The sequence below is a fragment of the Myotis brandtii genome, unplaced genomic scaffold, assembly GCF_000412655.1.
Source record: "Myotis brandtii unplaced genomic scaffold, ASM41265v1 scaffold324, whole genome shotgun sequence".
Classification (NCBI taxonomy): Eukaryota; Metazoa; Chordata; class Mammalia; order Chiroptera; family Vespertilionidae; genus Myotis; species Myotis brandtii.
The window spans coordinates 3,472,704-3,496,018 of record NW_005362439.1 but is presented as its reverse complement, the minus strand read 5'-3'; the positions used below and the strand labels follow the sequence as shown (position 1 = coordinate 3,496,018).

General features: G+C 50.6%; 3 protein-coding genes across 12 annotated transcripts in view; 1 reads left to right on the top strand and 2 right to left on the bottom strand.

Annotated features, from left to right (window-relative positions):
* Positions 1-374: 374 nt before the first annotated feature.
* On the bottom strand, positions 375-13,039 carry NR1H3 (nuclear receptor subfamily 1, group H, member 3). 7 transcript variants are annotated; one of them, XM_014543376.1, is made up of 11 exons: positions 12,951-13,031; positions 11,104-11,859; positions 6,257-6,342; positions 5,570-5,758; positions 4,873-5,139; positions 4,412-4,620; positions 4,126-4,305; positions 3,844-3,943; positions 1,364-1,477; positions 1,046-1,140; positions 375-889 (listed from the first exon to the last, which is right to left on the bottom strand). In XM_014543376.1, exons 3-11 carry the CDS (start codon positions 6,297-6,299, stop codon positions 743-745), a joined length of 1,344 nt encoding a protein of 447 aa, XP_014398862.1. In that variant the 5' UTR covers positions 6,300-6,342; positions 11,104-11,859; positions 12,951-13,031; the 3' UTR covers positions 375-742. The 7 variants fall into 7 exon arrangements, with proteins under 7 accessions (XP_014398862.1, XP_005870877.1, XP_005870878.1 ...); XM_005870815.2 differs by lacking the exons at positions 11,104-11,859; positions 12,951-13,031 and adding exons at positions 7,062-7,237; positions 7,488-8,320; XM_005870816.2 differs by lacking the exon at positions 11,104-11,859 and having other exon boundaries at positions 12,951-13,039.
* A 92-nt stretch (positions 13,040-13,131) lies between these two features.
* ACP2 (acid phosphatase 2, lysosomal) lies at positions 13,132-22,920 on the top strand. Of its 2 annotated transcripts, none has more exons than XM_005870808.2 (11): positions 13,132-13,294; positions 13,886-13,981; positions 14,265-14,351; positions 15,686-15,838; positions 15,946-16,044; positions 16,124-16,213; positions 16,684-16,816; positions 17,546-17,631; positions 17,752-17,858; positions 17,978-18,153; positions 21,445-22,920. In XM_005870808.2, the coding sequence occupies exons 1-11, from the start codon at positions 13,181-13,183 to the stop codon at positions 21,576-21,578; spliced, it is 1,275 nt and encodes a 424-aa protein (XP_005870870.1). In that variant the 5' UTR covers positions 13,132-13,180; the 3' UTR covers positions 21,579-22,920. The 2 variants fall into 2 exon arrangements, with proteins under 2 accessions (XP_005870870.1, XP_005870871.1); XM_005870809.2 differs by lacking the exon at positions 21,445-22,920 and adding an exon at positions 18,340-19,095 and having other exon boundaries at positions 13,169-13,294.
* Positions 22,454-23,315, bottom strand: part of DDB2 (damage-specific DNA binding protein 2, 48kDa) — a 32,593-nt gene continuing 31,731 nt past the window's right edge. For all 3 annotated transcript variants that reach the window (XM_014543377.1, XM_005870811.2, XM_014543378.1), the window contains 2 exons: positions 23,191-23,236; positions 22,454-22,892 (listed from right to left, as the gene is read on the bottom strand). In XM_014543377.1, coding sequence (XP_014398863.1) covers positions 22,843-22,892; positions 23,191-23,236 — 96 coding nt within the window. In that variant the 3' untranslated portion in view covers positions 22,454-22,842. The remainder of the gene's footprint in view (positions 22,893-23,190; positions 23,237-23,315) is intronic.

The window sequence follows — 23,315 nt, the reverse complement described above, 5'->3', positions numbered from 1 at the left end:
TTCTTCCTGTCCCGTAATGTGGGGGCCGAGAGGAGGGGGGATTGATGTGCCCGCGCCCACAAGAACACAGGTGCCTAGCTGAGGCGCTAGTTCTGAAAATCCAACACCCCCTCCCCTACAGAAGGCAGGATCCCCTCCCGCTCCCATCATGACAGGGGGAGTGGTCTCAGCGTTTCATTTACCCTCGGGGCGCAATGGGGCAAGTGAAAGGAGGCTGACACTGGGGACTTGTCTCCCTCTAATTCTGGAGGCGATCCTAAAAGACGCTGCAGGCTTCCCTCCTCTGTTGCCGCTCCTCCACCCCAATCCAGAAATTGTTTCTCTCATTCCGTATTCATTTTTGTCTTCTTGTACAAACAGTACCAGGCCGACTATCAGGGAGGCAGCCCGGAGGCATTTATGGTCAAGCCGCAGCGTGACAGTGAGAATTTCTCTAGGGGCCCTGTGGGGAAAACAGGAAGTGGTGGAGGCAGGAGAGGCAGGGCCTGGAGAACCTTGTGCAAAGTGGCCCCCAGGTTCATCCTTTTGATCAGGCCAGTACAGTGTTCAAATGGAGCACAGCTTTGGCAGGACCCTCGGTGCCCAGCAGTCACAAAACTCCCAACCCGTTACTCTCCTTTAATGCCACGTGAGGATCTCTTTTGCACAGCGCCCAGGAATGTTTGCCCTTCTCAGTCTGTTCCACCTCTAGGCCGCCGCCAGCGGGACCTCAGCCAGCCAGGCCTCAGCCAGCCGAGGACAGTCATTCGTGCACATCCCAGATCTCAGAGAGCAGCGGGGGAAGCTTTTTGTCCTGCAGGCGCAGCGCAAACACTTGCTCTGAGTGGACGCTGCTCAGTGTTCGGAGGCTCACCAGCTTCATTAGCATCCGTGGGAACATGAGTGGGTCCTGGGGAAGGAGAAGGACAAGTTCAGACTTTGTCTCACCCCAGGGAAGAGGGCAAGGGTAGGGGAACTGTGGGAGAGGTATAATCAGAGAGGGATTCTTGAAGGGAAAGTAGGTGTGTCAGGGAATGAGGAGAAAGGGCACCTAGGGGAGACTCACATGGGGGTGGTGGATGGAGACATAGGCATGCAGGGCCTCCACATATGTGTGTTGCAGCCTCTCTACCTGGAGCTGATCCTGCACGTTGGGCCGGTCTATATTCACAAACAGAGTTGAGGAGCAAGTCTGGCCAGGGTCAGTTCTATACCCCAAATCACAACCAAAAATAGGAACATGTCCCACCCAACCACTCCCATCCCAAAGTAACAGCAAGGGCCTCCACCCTTACAATGCCTGCCCTATGGGGCCTGCAGCCCTCCTAGGGCTTGCTCATTTTCAAGTCGCTTGCTCATTTTCCCTCTTGCCCATCCTCCACACCTGCAGAAAAGATGCTGATGGCAATGAGCAAGGCAAACTCGGCATCATTGAGCTGCAACTCATTCATGGCTCTGGAAAACTCGAAGATGGGGTTGATGAACTCCACTTGCAGTCCTGGGGAAGAAGGAGGGAGGCTGAGTGTGTGGCATGAGTGGCAGAAACTTCCTTCTCTCCTCCAACTCCGAAACTTAGAGAACTTCTAGGAACTCAATAAGAAGTATCCAGGGCTCTGCTCTGTAACCTTGGGCAAGTTTATTAACCTCTCTAAGCCTCATCTGTGAGATGGGAATCATATCTGAATTTATAAGACTACTGTGACGGTTAAACGCTAAAGCATGCACAGCACTTAACACTGTGCCTGGAACATAGGATGTGTGAATTGAATGATAATAATAATTCTGTTATTCGTATTAAAATTATTGAGGGCCCCATTACTAGATATAGAAGCAACTCATTTCTGTTTATAAAGAAACCTCACTGGCAATTGGCCTTACTTATTTGAATACTAGAGATACATTTCATGTTTCATATCTTGGGGGAACTTAGCAATGTGGTTGAGGGTACAGACTGTGGTGCCAGACTGCCTGGGTTTGAGTCCTGGATCTACCATTTACTAGGCTGAGCCTTGGTTTTCCCATCTGTAAAATGGAGATAATAGCACCTACCATAATTGGTCCTTAGAATAATGTGTGGCACATATGGTAACTACTATATATATAAATAGTAAATTTATAAATATAGGACCAATCTTCTTGATGAGACTGAAGTTCAACAAACCATGACCTAAAGTCGTGACATCTAAAAAACACTTCTCCCATACACACTGTCAAAGTCTCCCACCCCACACCCTCCTCCAGGCTTTCTCAGATTTCTTTTAGCAACCATCTGCTAACTTTTCCATTCGAGGTTTCTTGATTAGTCACTTCCTGTATTTTCACCCTGATGTTTATCAATGTGTGTTGATACATTTAATGGACAAGCCCCATTTTATAAAGTATTTGTTGCTGAGGTATTGAGTGAGCCTTGAATTGTGCTAAACAGTCTGTTTGTACAGAGAGGGCAAGTAGGTTTTAGAGTTGGGTTATGCACCCTGAAAGGGTCTGTCTGCTACTGCTCGCTGAATGAATGCCTCCAATGGCATCAGTCCACATCATCAGTCATGTAGAGAGGGAAGAAGACCGGACAGGAAAGAGCCCCTGTTCCCTCTCCCTGGGACCTCACTGACAAAATGACAAACAAAAGGCAAAGATAATATCAAAACTGCTTATATAAATGAATCTATAAATAGGTACAGATTCAGATGACATAAGCCTGAAAGTGCTGAAGAAACACACACATAAGAACTGGAAAGGGTTCAGAAAGGAGGATGCTACGAAGGAGAAGGCCATGGTTAAGAAGGACTGGGAAAATAACCACTTGGGGAAAGGTGGTTGGCTAGAGAAAGGGGGTAGGGCTGGGTTTTAAAGATGGAAAAAGTCATGAAATTTCCCAGACATTCTGGCAGCACACTGTAGGCAAAAGGTGCTAACACAGCCCTGCCGTGCCCTATAGTTAAGAGAGGCCTTCCTGGGCATGTCACTGGGTAGCCTGGGTTGGGATAAAAGGCACATGAGCTGAGCACCAGACAGCATCAGCCATATTTTAAACTCACTCACTCCATTGTTAGACTACTAGGTCACCTATTGAGCCTCAGCTCCACTCCCTCCAAAACACCCTTAGCCTTTCATCCTTTGCTAACCCTGCTCCCATAGCACAAACGTTACCAGCAATTGAGTATGAGGAAACCAACACTGCTTAGCCTACAAGCAAGTATCAGATAGAGAGCAGCAGTGGGAACAAATTCTTGGAGAAAACACTTCAAGTACAGGATGGGGACAGAAGCATCCACTCTGATCTTAAAGCTGCATCATTTGGACATGTTTGCTATGTATCAGCTCCAGTTTCATGGCTCTTCAGAAAGAACAAGTGAAGAAGAGTAGGGGGAAGCAGGTCCACGTGATCCTTAAAGAGCACATCTGAGAAAGACTTGCTCATTATTGACTACTAAAGGGCTCGGTATGGTTGTTTTCAAGCCTTTCCCTCGTTATGAAATCTTTTCTTGAAGCACATTATGTAGAAGCATGATATATAATGCAGATTTACATGGAGCTTCTTGTTTGGCTCCATTTAAAGTAAGAATGAAGGACATTCCTGTGCCTTCTTGTTTCTTCTCTAAAGTGACAGTTCTGTGGAACCCCTCCCTCGGGTTCCTGGGAACACAGTTCGAGAAACGCTGGCCTAAGGCAACAGAGGACAGGAGTCCATTTGAGACAGTTGAAAGAGACCTATAAGCATTCCAACTTTCTGTCTTGGAAAAACAGATGAAGCCTTCCCTTTAGAGACACCCAAACGTTGGGCCTGTGACTCTGGAGTCACTATGGGCTCCAGGACAAAAAGTTTCTGTCCATCCAAACCAGTCCCTTTGTTATCTCAGGTCTCACCTGCTTTAGCAAAGTCTTCCCGGTTATAACTGAAATCCTTGAGGAAGGTGATACTCTCACTCTCAGGGTTGTACCTCCGAGATGTCTCCAGAAGCATCACCTGCACACAAGTAGCAGACCTCAAACAGGGACTCGGCGGGCTGGTCCTGGCAATGGGGCACCTTCAATTGAAGGTCCCTACTTCCCAGTGGTGGCTCTGGCTTCCCAGCTGGCTGTCTAGAGGCCCTTCCCATGGACAGTCCCGCTCGGGCTCTCCCTGCACCCCTCAGCCCTGCCAGCCACCTCAATAGTGGAGGTCTTCAGCAGGGCGATCTGGTCCTCCCGGCTGAGCTGCAAGAAGCCGGGCAGCTGTTTGGCAAAATCAACGATCTCCTGCACAGAGACGATGGCCAGCTCAGTGAAGTGGGCAAAGCGCTGCTGACGGGCCTCCCAGCTCTGGGGATCTGGTGCCATGGGCCAAGGCTACCCAGAAGGGCAAGGAGGGGAAAAACAAACCGCTCTTAGTCAGACATTGAGAAGCCAGCTGGCGCTCTGGGTATAGCCACCTCTCCCCAGGTCCCTCAGATACCGTGACGCGAAGCTGGTCAGAAAAGGAGCGTCTGTTACACTGTTGCTGGGCAGCCACTAGCTTCTCAATCATACCCAGTTGCTCTGGGCTGAGTTGGGGCAGGACTTGGGGAGGTGAGGATGCTCTTGGGGGCACGGATGTGGCCTGAGCCTGTTCCTCCTCTTGCCGCTTCAGTTTCTTCAGTCGGATCTGTTCTTCTGACAGGACACCTAAGGACCGGCCAGATGAGAGGAGGGAAGAGGAGGGGGAGATGAGAACCAAGGAAGGGCCAGAGGGGTAGTTGAAGGCTCCAGAAAAGCAGAGATCACAGGGTAAAAGCAAGGAAGAAATTTTAATCCATATTTAGGGACCATATAGGAAGGCCCTGTAGGCTCAGCTGCCTGTCTGCCCTCACACCCTGGCACCCACATGCCCCCTCTTCCCCATCAGCCCCTTCCCCATTCCTGTCCCCAGGTACTCACACTCCTCCCGCATGCCAGCTTGGCGGCATTTGCGAAGGCGACACTCCTGGCACTTGCGACGCATATAGGTGTCCATGGGGCAGTGGCCCCCGCTGTGGCAGATGTAGCGCGCCCCTTTGATGACACTGCGGCGGAAGAATCCCTTGCAGCCCTCACAGCTCAGCACGTTGTAGTGGAAGCCAGAGGCCTTGTCCCCACACACACTGCACAGCTCATTCCCCAGCATTTTGGGGGCTGGCCCCTTTTTCCGCTTTTGTGGACGGAGCTCTGGATACAGGGAAGTGCCTTAATGTTCTTCTCTAAGAAACAAGCTTGGTGCCCAGCTGGCCACTGCCCTGAGCACTCAGTGACCTTCATGCCCCTTTTAACATGCAGTCTATCTAGTCTCTCTATTCTAAGAAAGTACCTCTCATGTCCCAAGTGCTAGGTATTATGTCCCAGGTACTGTCTCAGCCCTGTATATGCATTGATCCTGACGACATCCAAAAGAGATAGCTACTGTTATTATTTCCATTTGATGAATAAGGAAACTGAGGCTCAGAAAGGCCTGAGGTAGAGACAAAACTCACAGACCACTCAGGTCTAGTCGACACTAAAGCTTTGGTACTTAAACATGATTTTATATGGTACAGAGCCCCAAGATGCCCCTTCCAGATCCAGGGAGCCCCTACATCCTCCAAATCCAGCAGCTCCTCACCTGTAGACTCTGGAAGGACTTCCACTCCTGGGAGCAGGGCTGTGGGATCTGCCACCTCCAACCCTGCCCCCGAAGGGCCCCCCGCTGATTGGGGCATGCTGGCTTCCTCCCTGAGGATGCAGTTGCTGCCTCTCAGCGCCCGGCTGTTTGCATCTTGTGCATCTGGTTCCCACAGCTCCACTGCAGAGTCTGAGTCAGGAAAGAGGAACAAGGGGAGGATGAGGGGGGAAGTCTCAGGTCCTCCCCCTCCACTTCCACTGCATCCTGGCTGGGAAACTGCAAACTTATCTCCACCCATAGAGGGCAGCAAAACATCAGCTCAGGCTTCAGACCCTGGCGTTTGTGTGGGCTCCAGGGCTAGTCTTGCCAACTCCCTGCACCTCGATACTTTACATGAGGATGTTAACCCTTGTCCCCTTGGGGGCCGGCATGCATCTATTTCAGAGATCAGACAGAACTCTTAATTAAAAGTCAAACTGGGTGAGCACTGTACATGCCCTCTCCCAGCAGCAAGTCCAGACAGAAGGATCGGCAGGTGCCTGCAAGGGCCAGGCACCAGAAGCAGGATGAAGGTAGTCTGGGCAGAAGGAGGCAAGGATGGCTCTAGACTGCTCTCTGGGGAAAGGCAGAAGGCAGGTAGTGAAGAGGCCCTGACTGAGGGGAGAGGGCTGGAGTAAAGCAGCTTACCAGGAGAAACATTAGGCACAGGGGCCTCCAGCCACAAGGACATCTCTTTCTCTTTCTGGAGCCCTGGACATTACCAAGGGACTGTCCTGCAGGAACAACTCAGGTTATACTCTTCCAGAACCGGGCTCCTTCTTTATCAGTACAGCATATTAGCTAACATTTACTTGATCTGCATCAGCCTGTGCTAAGGCTTTACATGCCTTGCTCACTGTGTCCCTCTGAGGTCAGGACTATTCTTTAGCCCATTTTACAGATGAGAAAATGGAGTTTCAAAGAGATGAAGTAAATTGCCTTTGGCCACACAGTTAGGCAGCAAAGACTCCACCTCTGATCTCTCTGACTCCAAAGTCTGAGCTCTCAGCCACCGTGCCACTTTTTCTCCCCAGGGCCCACCTCCTGGCCATCAGGGAATATTTGGGCACATCTGCTCTGGTTCTATTAAAGCCCTTTCCCCTCACTCCAGCACTGGGGCAGCCAAAGTTGGGCAGGACCAGGACATGGGATGGAGGCTCCACCCAGTGAAACACGCTGCTTGCTAAATAACCTCACTCCTGCCGCTTCCCAGGATCCCAGCACAAACCTGTTGCCTCCAAGAGTTGCCCCAATTCACATACAGGACCTCCTCCCTCCCAGCCCCTCAGGAGTTATTCTGGGACTAAATGGGATCCTGCCCAAGCTTCCATCACTATCATCATCCTTCACTTTTCCCCAAAGAGACCCCTTTCTAAGATCCATGGGACCCCCACTCACCCCCATGCACCAAACACACACAGGGCCCCAGGCAAGTGCTGAGGAGCCGACCCACCGAATGCCTGGGCTGTCAGACTTCCTGGCTGGGGCAGTCTCTGGAGCCCCCTTGCTGAGAGAGGAGGACGGTGCAAGCTCTGTCCAGAGGCCTCCGCGGTGGCTGAAGCCGTAGCTGAGCTAGACAGGGGCCCGGAGCCCCAGGGAAGTAATATGGGGAAAACCTGAGGGGAGGGACTGCTAAGGGGTCAGGCCACTGCTCCTTCTAGCCAGGCAGAGCCCGGAGTCAGAGCTGGCGCCAACCAACTGACCGACTGGAGCCTTGGCCTCCTCACCCCCGCCCACCGGGCAGCCAGCTTCCCCACCACGCTGACTCCTCCCCAACTAGCCACCCCCTCAGCCCAGCGCCATCCCTGCTCTCCTACCCCCAACCACAACAGTCGCATTTCCCTGCAGACCAGCCCAGTTCTCCCCTTCCTCTGCTCACCCAGGCTGCTCTTACAGGACTGCCTCCCAGGCACCCCCACCCCAATCCCGGCAGCCTCCAGAGTTGGTGTCCCCTCCCCTCCATAGACATTTCGTGGAGCAAAGGTCCCAGCACAGCCTGGAATTGCAACACGGAGCCCCAGCCTGCTTTCCCAGCCTCCCTCCTCCTCCCCTGCCTCTGGGAAGGGGCCAAGAAACTCTCCGCCCCGGCCCAGCCTCAGCCAAGCTGGTAGAACTCCATGGGTGGAGAGGCAGGTGCTGGGCCTTCCTGTAAGTCTCTGAATGGGGGGCCCTGTGAGGGCTACCAGCAGGGGAGAGGCCAGAAGAGAGAGAGGGGAGCAATGGCCGGTGCCAGGGTGGGGGTAGAGAGATGGCAGGTGACCCAGGTGCTAGCCCAGTATGGATCTGGGAAGGTATGCAAGTTCCCTCATCTGGGGAACAGTTCCAGATGAAATGCTGACAGGCTCTGCCCAGCAGCTATTGAGCCTTCCTGCCCTGTTGCCTGGAATATGAGATCCATTCCTGAATGTAGACACCATGTTTAATTGATCTTATCTCCCTTGTAGCCCATGGATCAGGGCCTGGCATAGTTTAGGCAACAGAGTAGGTACTGTATTCCTGTTCATTAAATGAATAAGCAAGCAAGAAAAAAATATATGACCCCCTTCTATTTTATACTTGTTAACTCTAGTCAATTTCATTTCCGCATATTTAATTTTTTGGCCTTAGGCTCAGAATTTGGGTTCAAATTCTGGCCTTGCCTTTTATTAGCTGTGTGATCTTGATTAAACAAGTTACTTAATATCTCTGACCCTCTATTTCCCTATCTTTAAAATCAGATGCCTCCTGCACACCCCCTACTGGGGTTGTGCCCGCAACCAAGGTACATGCCCTTAACCGGAATCAAACCTGGGACCTTTCAGTCCATAGGCCGACGCTCTATCCACTGAGCCAAACCAGTTAGGGCAATTTCCCTATCTTTAAAATCGGGATAATAATAATGGTTTTTGCCACCTAAGGTTGTCATGAGAACTAAACAATATGTCATAGCACAATGTGTAGCCCATACTGTGTTCAAGAGATGGCAGCAGTTATCATTAAATTTCCAATCTTTCAGCTATGGGACTTCCCAACACCATGCATCTGTACATTGTTAACCTTCCAGTGCTTGTTTCCATACACAAACCCTGCACTCTCTCTTTTGGTCCTTAGAGCAGCCCCAGGAAGGAGGGTAAATAACACAAGCTCCATTTTACAAAGAATACTAAGCTCACGAGAGAGGCTTCTCGAAGACCACACACAGTGGCCAAGCTGAGATCAAAATCCAGATGTCCTCACTCCAGTCTCTGTACTCTTTCTTTCTCCTGCCTCAGAGTCCAGGAGAGTTTTGTTGCCTTTCAGATCAAAATCCAGATGTCCTCACTCCAGTCTCTGTACTTTCTTTCTCCTGCCTCAGAGTCCAGGAGAGTCTTGTTGCCTTTCAGGTCTGCTGGATCAGTGAAATGTGGAGATGGAAGAAGCTGGGAGGGAGCGGGAGAGGACGGCAGTAGAAGAGGCAGAGAGCTCTGGGGATGCTTCAGTCCAGATGTGGCAGGGGAGGAGTTGAGGTTACTGCTGGCTGATCACCCCCTGCCCCACTCCCAGCTTCCTGCTCACAGGCTCTTCCTGTTTTGCTGTGAACTCCAGTTCCCATGGGCCCCCCATTAAAGCATAGGACAGGGGGCCAGGGCAGGCAGCCAGAGGGACAGAAACAGATGAACAGGGCACCAGGAGAGAGGACAGTGAACAGGGAAAGAGTGGATGGGGGCAGGGGGGAGAGCAGGCTTGGAGGACAGGGAAAACAGAAATAGAACAGGAGCTTGGTGAAAGATGGGAGGAAGCACACAGGGTGGGGCAGGGGGAATAGGTGGGGGGTGGGGAGCACAAGCTTGAGATGACGTGGGCTGGGTGGTGTTGCAAAATCTGCCCATGTGCTTATTTTCACATCTCAGAAAAGCCCCTCTGACACCCACATCTCAAAGTTCTGCCTCCAGCTTTTGCTCTTGTTCCCTTTCATCACAAGGTCATCCCCTCGCAAGGCCCCCACCCTGGTCTGGGCATCTCTGAGTCATGAGCACAAGGCTCTCCATTCCTCTGGTGTGTGTTCCCTCCCTGATTTTCACAAGGTCCCAGCTGTCCTGGGAAAGTAGAAACTAGGACTCAGGCTCCTGGGAAACTGGAACTGTTCTGTCCCAGCACCCACATCATCCATCCAGCTCCTTTCTCCGCCTTTCCCCATTGCCAGTAGCTCCAGCAGAGGAGCATAGTCAGAGATGTCACTGAAACACCTGCTCGCAAGGAACTCGGAATGGAACGCTGCTCTGAGGCCTGAAGACTTATCTTCTCTCGTCCACTCCTGATCCTCTACTCCCTAGACTCTCCAGAGCCCAGGACCACACACAGGCCCCACCTGGAGCCTTCTGACCCAGGCTAGAGCCAGTTGCTGAACAAGCAGTTCAGGGCGTCATCTCCCCCATGCCATGTCAGCCTCAGCCTTGTCTCAAGTAGAGGAGGAGGGAACATTACCAGTGCTATACAAAGAGCTACCCCTTAGGCTACAGGGGCTTGGGAGCCCCACCTAGAGGGGATTGGGGAGAAAAATGAGAAGACCCAAACCTGTAGTCAATACCTCCAAAGAGTTTCCAGAGATCAACCACTGGACTTGTCCCCCAGGCCAGGGCAAGTAGTCAGGTTATCAGCAGCTGGAATCACATGTCCCACCAGCCCACAGATGTCAGTTACAAAACCTCCCAGTCCCATGGGGCCTTTCCTAGCTTTCCTTAGCTCCTAGAGGAGGCACCATGCCTAGGAACACCTTCAGTGATCTTCCAAGTCCCATTTCTGACTCCCAGGACCTCCCAAGTCTTCTCATTGGAGCAAGGGGAACCTTGAAGCAAAAATAGGAGCACTCACCAGTCCTATGTACTACTGAATTACTCCCCTGAAAGCACTCAAACTCCCATAAAGCAGGCCACAAGGTATGGTTTAGAGAAACAGACTAGGGCAACTGCTTCTTGCTCTCTCCTTCATCATTCTGGAAAGGTGAAAAGTGTGGGAGGATCTTGCAGGTTCCTAAATGACTTCTACCCAACCTCCCAATCACAAGATAGAACCCAAGAATTCCTGCTTCCCAGACCAGTGAGTTCAGAGATGATATAGAAGACAGAAGAAGACATGTAGGCCCCACTACATGTATTATTTATCCTCATATATAGCCTAGGACCGTGGGCGGCAAACTGGGGCTCGAGAGCCACATGCGGTTTTTTGGCCCCTTTAGTGTGGCTCTTCCTAAGCCTTAGGAGTACCCTAATTAAGTTAATAACAATGTACCTACCTATATAGTTTAAGTTTAAAAAATTTGGCTCTCAAAAGAAATTTCAATCGTTGTACTGTTGATATTTGGCTCTGTTGACTAATGAGTTTGCCGACCACTGGCCTAGGAGATAGTTACTAGCAAGGGGGTAAATATCAAATTTGGATATAAGTATGGCTGATTCAAAGATCAAATTCAAACACAAAAAACTTCCTCACTCCATTACACAAACTACCTCCCCAGATGGGAAAAGCGGTTAACTCACCTGGATTTAGGTTCACTTCTGCCAACACAGGGTAGAGCAAGTGATTCCCAAACCTGGCCTCACTTTCAGAGATTCTGACTTATTTGGTTTGGGGTGGCCTTTGTATCTACCTATCTACATCGTGTGTGTGTGTGTGTGCATCTGTAGTTAGGAACCAAGGTATGGGGACCACAGAATCATCTGGTACAAATATTCAGAAGCTAGGGGTCCAGAAAATCCAAGGCTCAGCTATGGGCTCTACCATGTACTTGTGGTGTGACCCTCACTCTTCCTGGATTTCTCACTATAAAAACCGGAATATCTGCTCCATCAATCCCTTCTAACATGGGATACTTGCAGGCACAAAGGATATAGCATACTTGAGCAAGTGGGAATGAGAAGCAAAAGATGAGTTTGAGGGATTTTCATTCTACTTGCCAAAATTTACATTCTGAAATAAAAATGGTTTGGCTAGTTTGCAAGGAAAGTACAGGCATATTAAAATACTCAAAAACTCTCACTAATACCCAGTATTTTAGCAGTTAGCCATGCCCATTCAGCCCACCAATATGAAAAGGTTTTCTTTATTAGAAATCTCTTTATTGAAGGTATTTGGGACCACCGAATACAGTTTAGCAGTGTAGTTTGAAAAGCCTGTAAAAAAACATCTCATTATAAAGACTACTTAACTGGGGATCTGAAAACTTGCATTTTAATTCATTCTCCTAAACTGTGTGACCGTGGCCAATCACTTCCTCTCCACATTTGTTTCCTTATCTGTAAAGAGAACTCGATTAAATCAGGAATTCAAAGATGCAGCTGTATGAAGCCTCTCGGTGGTCTTTGTGAACCACTTGGGCTTATTTTCAAATTCCCCTTGTGTGTGTGTGTGTGTGTGTGGACATTTTTTTGATGAGGGGACTAAAATTTCATCTGATTCATAACTTATGACTAAATAAGAACTACTTGGCTACCAGGACTTTATTCACTAATCCACAACAACTCCGGAAGCAAAATTTAGATCCTGAGGTATATATACTAGTAAATCATTTAATCTGGAGCCCTACAGCAAGATCATGACCCTGCTTTCTCCCATGATCAGGTTTTATTTTTGTGATGCTCTGAAGTGCTTTGCTTCTAGTCAGGAGTTTAGATCAAAGCATCCCAAGAGCCTATGATCTGACCTCCTAGACCTGTGAATCACTCCCAACTCGGCGTCACAAAGCCTTGAGACCAAATTGGCTGCACTGGGACCCTAAAGGCCAATGCCAAGAGGGCCTCGGATTCTGCCACAACCCCTCTACTCCCACTTGGTAAGTTCCTCCCCGCTCCCCCTATACATCTTCCCCCTGGTCTGAAGTTCCTCCCTTGGGGGTTCACTGCTTTGGTTTTGCCAAGCCTGAACACCGTGCGACCCAACTCCTTCGGGAAGAGGCATGACATTCTGATTTTAATGAACTAAAACTAGGAATGGCAGGAGGGCAGGGAAGTGACTGGAAGGTGAAGTGAGAAGGCTCCTGAGCTTTGCTCAGGGCATGAGCAGGAGGACAGACTGGGAACCAACTTCAAGGGCACAGGAGTCCAAAGGGCTGTTTACACGCTGTGCCCTGCACCTCAAACAAGACCTCTTCCGGGGAACAGAACCGGACCACGGCTCAAATTCCACCCGAAGGCAGAGGTGTGGAGGGGGCGCCCTATACCACCCCTCGTCCCAATTCCGCGTCCGCTGTGACCCTGCGGTCAGGCCTGGCAGCCCCCGGCCCCCGGGGGCCCTCGCTCTCCCGGCCACTGGCCCGCCCAGGGGTAGCGCTACTCGGGCCCGGCTTCTCCGCCGGCCGAGGCAAACCCGAGCTCAGGGCTCTCTTTACCAAGACAAGGTCTTCAGGCCCTTTCTGCCGCGCGAGGTCGCGCTGCATGCCCACGCTCCTCTGCCCCGGCCGGGTCGCGAGTCTCCTCCAAGCATTCCCTCCCGAGCCCTCCTTTAGCAAGATGGTGGCGAGTGCACTTCCGGCGAGTGTCCTCCAGGGCGCGTCCGGGCGGCTGCTGGAGGTGCCGCCCAGAGGGTTCCACCCTCTTTGCTGCTTAGACGATAACGGTGATGGCGGGCGGACTGTTTGGTTGGAGCCGAGCGGCTCTTCTCCAGCTCCTTCTTGGCGTGAACCTGATGGTGATGCCTCCCATCCAGGCCCGGACTCTGCGCTTCGTTACCTTGGTAATGAGAGACGGGGTCGCCCAAGGGTCGCCAGAGCTCGAAGGGCACGGGCTCGCTGGTGGAGGGAGGGGCGGGGTTTGTGGGGGGGGTGTGGGGGGCTGGAGGAGGAGCTGGATTAGGATACAGCTGGCCTGCGGTTTGGGGGGCTCAGGCTTGGGGCCGGGTTCGGAGGGGATGTGGAGCCGCGGGGGGGTGGAGGTGGGTGAACTGCAAGGAGTTCTATATCAGGGGATAGGTCGGGTGAATCTGCCCTGAGAAGGATGTAAATGGGTAAGAGACCCATCCCCCTACAGAAATCTTTGGTGATCTTTCCAGTCCTCCCACCCTCTGCCTTGCTTTTATTTCTCTTTTCCTTTCCCATCTGTACCTTTGGCTTTGCCTATGACCTCCGTGGTCATTGCTTAGCCATGTTAGACTCTCTGGAAGCTGGAAGAAGTTACTGACTTTTGAATTGGGGTCTTTTGCAATGGGTAGAGTTAAGGCTTCCCAGAGGGATTGAGGCTTCCCTCTCCATCATGGGGCAGAGGTGGGCTCTGGGTCCCCATCAGGGAGACCCTTGTGACCCCTAGGCAAACCATTTTCTTTTGTCAGCTGTACCGACATGGAGACCGGACACCAGTGAAGACATTTCCCAAGGACCCCTATCAGGAAGATGAATGGCCTCAAGGGTTTGGTCAGCTCACTAAGGTGGGTCAGAAGCCAGTCCTTCCTCAGTATGAGCTGCACAATGAGTGACCTCTAGAGCAGGCTACAGAACTAGGGCCCAACAAACTGCCATGTCCATTGTGGGTGCTGACTTGGACTAGATTTCTTGCCAAAGACAATGCCACACACAACTGGCTACTTAATAAATGACTTCTGGGATCCCATTAACACACTCCTACTTCCAGCCAGGGGTAAACTGAAAAGCAAAAGTGCCTAAACCCTGTGGGATTTGTGAGCCATCCCTAATCCTTGGGTTTGCCCATAGGAGGGGATGCTACAGCACTGGGAGCTGGGCCAGGCCCTGCGGCAGCGCTACCGTGGCTTTCTCAACACTTCTTACCACCCACAAGAGGTAAGGCTGGGAGCTCAAGATGCAAGGAGAATGGGATCTGCTGTCCTCACCCTCTGTCCTCAGGGAGCCTAAGGGTGAAGCTGGGCACTGCCCCCCCACCCCCCCATGCATTTTTGGTTACAATTACAGGACAAGACATCCAAGGGCTGTCTAGAACAAAACCCTAGAGCAGCGGTTCTCAACCTGTGGGTCGCGACCCCTTTGGGGGTCGAACGACCCTTTCACAGGGGTCGCCTAAGACCATCGGAAAACACATATATCATTACATATTGTTTTTGTGATTAATCACTATGCTTTAATTATGTTCAATTTTAACAATGAAAATACATCCTGCATATCAGATATTTACATTACGATTCATTACAGTAGCAAAATTACAGTTATGAAGTAGCAACGAAAATAATTTTATGGTTGGGGGTCACCACAACATGAGGAACTGTATTAAAGGGTCGCGGCATTAGGAAGGTTGAGAACCACTGCCTAGAGACTGAGTTGCCCCTGCTTGGGTGGGAAGAGGCAACATTTATCAAGCATCCAAGTTCAGACTGAAGGAAGGGTCTGGCAGAGTAGTGTCTGGCTCTGTGAAATAACTCAGGTTTTCCATTCAAGACACATATTGAGTACCTACAATGGGCTAGCATTTTGCACATAATGGTATACTACACACATATGATCTCTGTCTTTGTGGAACTTAGAATGGAAGATTGGCAAGTTTTTTGGCTCCTTGAGCTCGCCTCCCCCCCCCCCCCCCCCCCCCCCCCCCAAGGAAGAAGATAGCTGTTCCTTTGGTTACCACTCTCAGCCACAGCTCTCTCAAGTCCCTAGATGTTATTGTTCCCTTGAGGGCCAGCTCTGTCTTGATCTTGCCTACCCCCACAGCTTTCTCCTTTTCCCACAAGCAATTATCTGTTCCTTGTCTTATTTCCTCTCCCTGGCCTCCAAGCCAGTTTATAAAAGGGGGTGTGAATGGAGATAGTCTTCACCCTCAAGGATCCTGGCCTAAATAGGGAGACAGGATAAAACTAGACAGACAGACAGACAGACCAGACAGCCTTACTGACTTAGCACTTCGGATTGGGAGGGGCATCTGAACTAGAGCCATTCCCATAGGAGCCATTCTCAGAGTAGTGATAGCTAGCCCCCAGCTGAGTGTTTGGACCTTTGCTGGGAGAAGAATGGGGAAGGCCAAAGAGGATGCAAGGGCCAGATGCATGGTGGGATTACAGTCTATTCAGTAACCATCAAGAACAGGTTCTCCCCTTAAGACCCCACTGAGGAGCCAAAGCTCCTCACCCCACCCCCACAAGAAGAGACTCATGTTGTCATCTCTGCAGGTTTATGTGCGAAGCACCGACTTTGACCGTACTCTCATGAGTGCTGAGGCCAACCTGGCTGGACTTTTCCCTCCCAATGGGATGCAGCGTTTCAATCCAAACATCTCTTGGCAGCCTATTCCCGTCCACACTGTGCCCATTGCTGAGGACAGGGTAAGACTGGCCAGCCCTTCACTGCAGGCCGTGAGGGGCAGCTCTGGCCATGGGCCTGCTGACCACTGATTCCCTCTCTGCCTCTGCTTCTCCCTTTTGGTCTGCAGCTGCTGAAGTTCCCACTGGGCCCATGTCCCCGTTACGAGCAGCTGCAGAACGAGACCCGGCAGACACCAGAGTATCAGAATGAGAGTATTCAGAATGCAGTGAGTGGGGCTGAGGTGGAGGTCATCACACTGTCCTTTATCCCAGGGCAGGATTGACCCCCTGCTCCATTTGTCATAGCAATTTCTGGATATGGTGGCCAACGAGACAGGACTTACGGACTTGACACTGGAGACCATCTGGAATGTCTATGACACACTCTTCTGTGAGGTGAGCCTGCTTAGGGTCCCCAGTGTGACCCTTTCCTCTTACACTCAGCAGGCTCAGGTGACCAGAACACGGAGAGCACAATGCCTGACTACCATTCCCACTGGGGAGGTCCAGCCCAGCCACCTGCTTCTTGTGAAACAAGGGAACTTCCCTCAAGAGTGCAAAAGAACCCCAGAGTGGGAAATAGCTTATTAATTGTCAGCAGTTCCTGCCCTTCTCCACCCAGAGCGCTGGTGGTATCTGACTCCATCCTGCTGAGTCACGTTTTTTGTGCCTGAGCCTCCTTCCCTGTGCCCTGCAGCCTCAACACTCCGCCGTGTCCCTGGTTCCAGTCCCGCTGCCTCACCTCTCCTCTCCTCTCCCTCCCCTCTCACACACACACACAGGCACCTTCTCACTGGGGAAGAGAGATGCCCCGGGAGAGGCTCTGGCCTAGGCCGGGGAGCTAACCTGCCCGCTGCCATATGCAGAAAACACATGGGCTGGTCCTGCCGCCCTGGGCCTCACCCCAAACCATGCAGCGTCTGAGCCGGCTGAAGGACTTCAGCTTCCGCTTCCTCTTCGGGATCTACGAGCAGGCAGAGAAGGCCCGGCTTCAGGGGGGTGAGTGACAAAAGCAGCATGTCACTCCCTTCCTCAGGACCCTACAGCATTAAACACCTACTCTTGGGGGCTTCTCACACACTTCTCCACCCGAAATGTTCTCTGCTCTTTCAAAACCCCTCGGATCCCCCTCGTCATCCCGTTCGTCACCAAAGTCTCCCTAATTCGCCAAATGCTTAGCACATTTGCACTGGACCAATGACCACAATCAGGCCCACATGCTTCTTTTCTGCCATTCATATTCTTATGCTTCACTCATGTCAGAAGACCCTTCCCACTTAAAGGAATTCCCACCTCCAGAGAACCATGGGGGCCACTCTGAAAGGAGGCCGAGAGGAATGCCAAGGAGCACCCAAGGGAGAGCTGTCGTCAAGCCTTTCTGGCATCTCAGGGTTTTCCGAGCCTGCATATGGCAGAGTTCCCTCAGCCTGGAGCCACTGCCATGGGTGTCCTGAAGCAGTCTTAAGTTTATATTTGTTCTGACATGGAGGACTTCTTCAAACATGGGCGGTAGGGCCTTATAGCTCCTGTTTATCTTGCTTCCCTCTGTGTACTTGAAAGGAAAGTTGCCAGAGAGCAGGGCGTTCCTCTGTGGTTCACAAGCACCTAAAGAGTTCTCTGTGTCAGTGATCAGACCCAAGACTAGCAGAGGGTGACGGGACCACAGATAGAACTGATCAGAAGACAGTGATGGCTGTAGCCACTGACATGGGGATTTTTCTCCTTCAGGAGTCCTGCTGGCTCAGATACGGAAGAACCTGACACTGATGGCAACCTCCTCCTCCCACCTCCCTAAGCTGCTGGTTTACTCCGCGGTGAGCTCCCTTAGTCCCCAGCATGCTAATGTCAAACAAGGAGCTGGATTTCTTCTCTATTCGGTGCTGGGGAGGGGGGTGCAGGGGAGCATGCTAATCGGGAGCCCTTCTCCCTTACAGCATGATACCACCCTGGTTGCTCTGCAAATGGCATTGTATGTCTACAATGGTGAACAAGCCCCCTATGCCTCCTGCCATATATTTGAACTGTACCAGGAAGACAATGGGTGAGTGGAGCTACTAGTCTGCCCTCTGGAAGGGCACTCGCATGATGGCTATGGGCACCCTAAGGACTCCGTAACAGGCCTGGTGGGCAGCTTCCACCTTGTCTCCCATCATCCCTCAGGAATTTCTCAGTGGAGATGTACTTTCGGAATGAGAGTAACGAGGCCCCCTGGCCACTGAGCCTGCCTGGCTGCCCTCACCGCTGCCCACTGCAGGACTTCCTGCGTCTCACAGAGTCTGTTGTGCCCAAGGACTGGCAGCAGGAGTGCCAGCTGGCAACTGGTCCTGCAGACACAGGTGAGCTGCTGCCTGCCTCTGTGCTAGCCATGTCCCAGAACAACTTGCAGTTCATATCCACAAGTCTCGAGAGAGTGCTCACGCTTCCAGCCATCTTATTGCATTTCCCTAGACAGTTTACTACCCACCCTGAGACCGTTTCACCTATTCCTTAACACGCTCAGGGGATGCCCTCACTTCTTGTAGCACTGAGAAAATAAAAGCAATCAGGAGAGAATCGTTCTATTTTCCCACCACCACGTCTTCCAGCTACTCACTGGTGCAAGCTGCTACTTAAGGCCCTGCCTCTCCAATTATACTCTGGGCTCATCTGTTCTCCACAAGGACCTCTGATGTTTCCTCTCTGCGGGATCAGTCCCATCTCAAAAGCCTAATAAAAACCTCTCAGACCCCCATCTTTCTCTGTTCCCTGTTAGAGCACAATCCTTCAGAGTTGCCTAGATTCTGCTTTCGCTTCCTCACTGTCCATTCTCTCAGGCTCCCACTGGACAGTCTGGTGTCTCCTTTCACTCCATTAACTTTTGTCAAAGGCCCAGTGACCTCTTACCAAAACCAGTGACCAGTTCTTAGTCAGCTTCTCTCGCCTCTCGGCAGCATTATATAACTGGTCACTCCTTCCTTAAACACTTCCTTGGCTTCTCTGCTTTTTCTCCTAACTTATAGGCACCTTCCTTACTGGCTCTTTCTTCGCCCTTTTCTCATCTCTGCCCACTCCCAAGGTGATCTCATCCAACCTCACAGTCATAAGTACCAATGCTAAGTTCTGTCTTTTTGTGATCTGCAGATTCATAACCTCTTCTCTGAGCTAGACTGACATATCCAGCCAGCTGCAGACTTGAGGTCTCTACATGGATGTGGCATCTCAAAGCCAATATCTGAAACCAAATGCTCTTCCTCCTCCCGAAATTTGTTCTCCCTCCAGGCTTCCCCATCTAGGTAAATGCCACACCAGTTACCTAGTCACACAGTATAATCAGGTCACTCCTTCCTTAAACACTTCCTTGGCTTCTCTGCGTTTTCTCCTAACTTATAGGCACCTTCCTTACTGGCTTCTCCCCACTAAACAGTGGATGGTCCAGGGCTCGCTCTTGGCCCTTTTCTCATCTCTGCCCACTCCCAAGGTGATCTCATCCAACCTCACAGTCATAAGTACCAATGCTAAGTTCTGTCTTTTTGTGATCTGCAGATTCATAACCTCTTCTCTGAGCTAGACTGACATATCCAGCCAGCTGCAGACTTGAGGTCTCTACATAGATGTGGCATCTCAAAGTCGATATCTGAAACCAAATGCTCTTCCTCCCCCCGAAATTTGTTCTCCCTCCAGGCTTCCCCATCTAAGTAAATGCCACACCAGTTATCTAGTCACACAGTATAATCCTAGGATTTATCTTGAATACTCTTTCTTAGACCCCACAACCAATCCACTAGGAGATTCTAGCATGCCAACCTTTAAAATACATGTTCTTACTTTTAATAGTATTAACTCACTGACTTTTCTTTGTTCATTGCAGTTACTTCTAAAGTGCAGCCTGTAAGGTCCACTTGAATTTGGCTCTGGCTCTCTGTAGCAGACAGTCAGCAATTCTCCACCCAGTCAGACCTAGCACTCTTGTGTCTGTAGAGCTGTCTTTTGGATCTGAAGCTTTTCACATTTGGGGGAAGGCAGCATGACTCCATGGCTAGAAATCTGGGTAGCATAACTTTGTGGCTAAGAGCACAGATGTTGTCAGACCTTGTTTTGACTCCTGCCTGCCTTTTTGTCATCAGACTTTTGGCAGATTGTTTAACCTCTTTCAGAACTTTCATTTCATCAATTACAATAAAAAGTCTACCTTGAACAAAACACACACAAAACATGCTCTTACTCCCTAGTCCAATCTACCATCATCTCTTGCCTGAACTACTGAGGAGCTTCTTAACGTTTTGAGTCTCTTCTTGTCCCTACCAGTCTCTCAGTGCAGCAGAGTTAAATTTCTTTAAAAAGTAAGTTAGGCCCTAGTTCAGTGATGGCGAACCTTTTGAGCTCGGCTTGTCAGCATTTTGAAAAACCCTAACTTAACTCTGGTGCCGTAGAGCACAGATGTTGTCAGACCTTGTTTTGACTCCTGCCTGCCTTTTTGTCATCAGACTTTTGGCAGATTGTTTAACCTCTTTCAGAACTTTCATTTCATCAATTACAATAAAAAGTCTACCTTGAACAAAACACACATAAGACATGCTCTTGCTCTCTAGTCCAATCTACCATCATCTCTTGCCTGAACTACTGATGAGCTTCTTAATGTTCTGAGTTTCTTCTTGTCCCTACCAGTCTCTCAGCGCAGCAGAGTTAAATTTCTTAAAAAAGTAAGTTAGGCCCCAGTTGGTTTGGCTCAGTGGATAGCGTGTCAGATGACACGCATGTCATAGGTTTGCCATCACTGCCCTAGTTGGTTTGGCTCAGTGGATAGCGAGTCAGACTGGACGAAAGGGTCCCGGGTTCAATTCCTGTCAAGGGCACATGCCCAGGTTGTGGGCTCGATCCCCAGTAGGGGGTGTGCAGGAGGCAGCTAGTCAATGATGCTCTCTCATCATTGATGTTTCTCTCTCCCTCTCCCTTCCTCTCTGAAATCAATAAAAATATACTATATATAAAAGAGTTAAGTTGGGCCATAGCTGGTTTGGCTCAGTGGATAGAGCATTGGCTCTCAGACTAAAAGGTCCTGGGTTCAATTCCAATCAGGGGCACTTTGGTCTCTCTCACATCGATGTTTCTCTCTTTTCCACTTTCTCTAAAAAACAATAGAAAAATATCCTTGGGTGAGGATTAATAACAACAAAAAAGTCCATCAGTTCACATTGCTACCCTTCTCAGATCCTTCCAGTGGGTTCCCATCACATTTGGAATGAAATCCAAGTTCTTTACCACTGGCCTGGCCCTCCACTCTCATCTCCTACCTGCCCCTCACTTACTCTGCTCTGGCGATACTTTCTTGATGATCTAGAACATGCCAAGCTAGTTGCACATCAGGGCCTTTTGTGCTTGCTTACTGTCTACTCTCCGCCCCCAGCAAGGACTCTCTCCTCTCAGATCTCGTGTCTCACGGGCTCAAGGTCTCTGTTCAGATTATCCTCGGTGATACCTGTCCTGACTGACCTCTCCATCCTTTCCCCCTTACCTTGCTTTGCTTTATGGCATTTGTCACTAACTGTGGATATCCCCACTGTGAGAACAGTTCCTGGCATATGATAGGCCATCAAGTATTTGCTGAATGAACACTGACATGTCCTTTCTCTCCCTATCCCCGTGCCCAGAGGTGATCGTGGCCTTGGCTGTATGTGGCTCCATCCTTTTTCTTCTCATAGTGCTGCTACTCACCGTCCTCTTCCGGATGCAGGCGCAGCCTCCCGGCTACCGCCACGTTGCAGACGTGGAGGATCATGCCTGACAACCACTCAGCCCCCTTCCCTCTGCCTCTTAGGGGAGGTGGGCTTGGCCCTCACTCCTGACTGTTGCTGCTCCCAAGCCCATGGGCAGGAGACCCTGGGTTGGGCCTTCCTCTGATTACCCCAACCTAGACGAACAAGTGGGACTCGGCTTGGCCATGGCACCTGCCGCTCAATATTCACGTGCCCGATGTTTCCCAAGTACTGTGTTGGATGTTGGCTCTCTCCAAATAGGATTTGCCTCCTCCGTGCTCCCTAAGGACCTGATATGTAGACAAGGTTTAAAGTTTCACTCAGGACCTGGGATAAAAAACTGAAGGAGTTGGTGCTTCATCTGCCTTGCCCCCCAGTCAAGACCTGCTCTCTCTTCCAGCCCGGAGTCTTTGGCAAATGGCTCAGAAGACACAATTTTGCCTGTCAGTGCTTATTTTACTGGGAAAAACTGCATAACATTGGGGACACGAACACTGGCCACCAAGGAACCAAATCACCCAACAGCCAGCCAGTCAAGTTTCCCTTCTCCAGCTGAAGCTACCATTAGTCAGACATACTGCCTCAGGCATCCTGCTTAGCCTGTAGCTTGAGTAGGTCCGAAAGGTGTCTGTACTTGGGAGGGAGTCGAGGGAGGTGGGAGGAGAGTGAGGGATGGTACAGTCATGAAACTACTACCCCCCTCTGCTGGGCTCGGGTCTCCAGGGATGTGAGGTAAACGCAGGTTGTAAGCTGGACAGCTGTTGACTATGGCCCACAATAGGGCTGAGGTAGCTTGAGAAAAAGGAAAATTTTGGACTCTTAGTGCTGTTTCTGTGCCTGTTCTTCATTCTGGAGACCCAGGAGTGCTTTGACCAGGTCAGCGTTGGAAGAGTCACTCAGAAGCTCATTGGGTATAGTTTTATTGGCCATGTCAATAGTGAGTACAAATACAAAACCAATACAAAACCAATACAAAACCACCACCTGATCACTCTGCCACCACACATCAGGGAGGAGAAAAGCCCCTGGCTCCAGGAGGAGCTTGGTTCCAAGCTCGATATAGCAGGGAGCCTGGGGGAGCTGTGTCGCCAACTCTGGGGAAGTTTCGGAGCTAAGTCCAGAGCAATAACATAGCCAGTGTCCCAGCCTTACAGTATCCCACGCCACAGCATCCTCGCTCCAGCCCTAAGATTTGGATACCTTGGTCCTTTAACACATAGCTGCCTCTTCTCACAGGACTTGTTCTCATGTGGCTCCAAGTCCTTGCTTGGCCCACACCTTCATTATTGTCTCTCATTTCCATATCCCAGCTTTCTCCTGGCTCCAAATGAGAACGTGATAACCTAGGATGAATAACACCAGTCTGACTCACCTTCTGTTATCTGTCTCTCAGAGCTTGGGGCTGGCCCAGGGAGCCTAGAACTTGGTAAGGAAATACTAGGGAATTGGACAACAGCCAGGCATTACCAAGACCAAGACCAAACAAGGGTGGAGGGCCTAGGCCAAATAGACCACTGTCCCCTGGTTATCTTCTTCACTGACTGCTACCTTAGGTGAATGTGGCAGGGCTAAGCTGAGGTTAGCTTGCACTGAACCTTGGGAAGTAGGGTCAGGCTTCAGATAACAACCTACTTCACTCACCCATCAGAGAGGCCAGTGTGTCCCCCATAGGATTGAACTCATTGAGCTGCAGAGACAAGGGGATAAGCATGAGGAGGGGGTGAAAGTATTATTTCTGGTCATTTTTGGTCGATAAGGTAGGTTGA

Coding starts and splice junctions, on each gene's coding strand:
- ACP2 (XM_005870808.2), top strand. CDS start 13,181: ATGGCGGGCGGACTGTTTGGTTGGAGCCGAGCGGCTCTTCTCCAGCTC. Junction 14,352..15,685: donor CTTCTTACCACCCACAAGAG/GTAAGGCTGGGA, acceptor TCATCTCTGCAG/GTTTATGTGCGAAGCACCGA. Junction 18,154..21,444: donor AACTGGTCCTGCAGACACAG/GTGAGCTGCTGC, acceptor CCCCGTGCCCAG/AGGTGATCGTGGCCTTGGCT.
- NR1H3 (XM_005870816.2), bottom strand. CDS start 6,299: ATGTCCTTGTGGCTGGAGGCCCCTGTGCCTAATGTTTCTCCTG. Junction 5,140..5,569: donor AGTCCTTCCAGAGTCTACAG/GTGAGGAGCTGC, acceptor CCCTGTATCCAG/AGCTCCGTCCACAAAAGCGG. Junction 890..1,045: donor TCTCCATCCACCACCCCCAT/GTGAGTCTCCCC, acceptor CTCCTTCCCCAG/GACCCACTCATGTTCCCACG.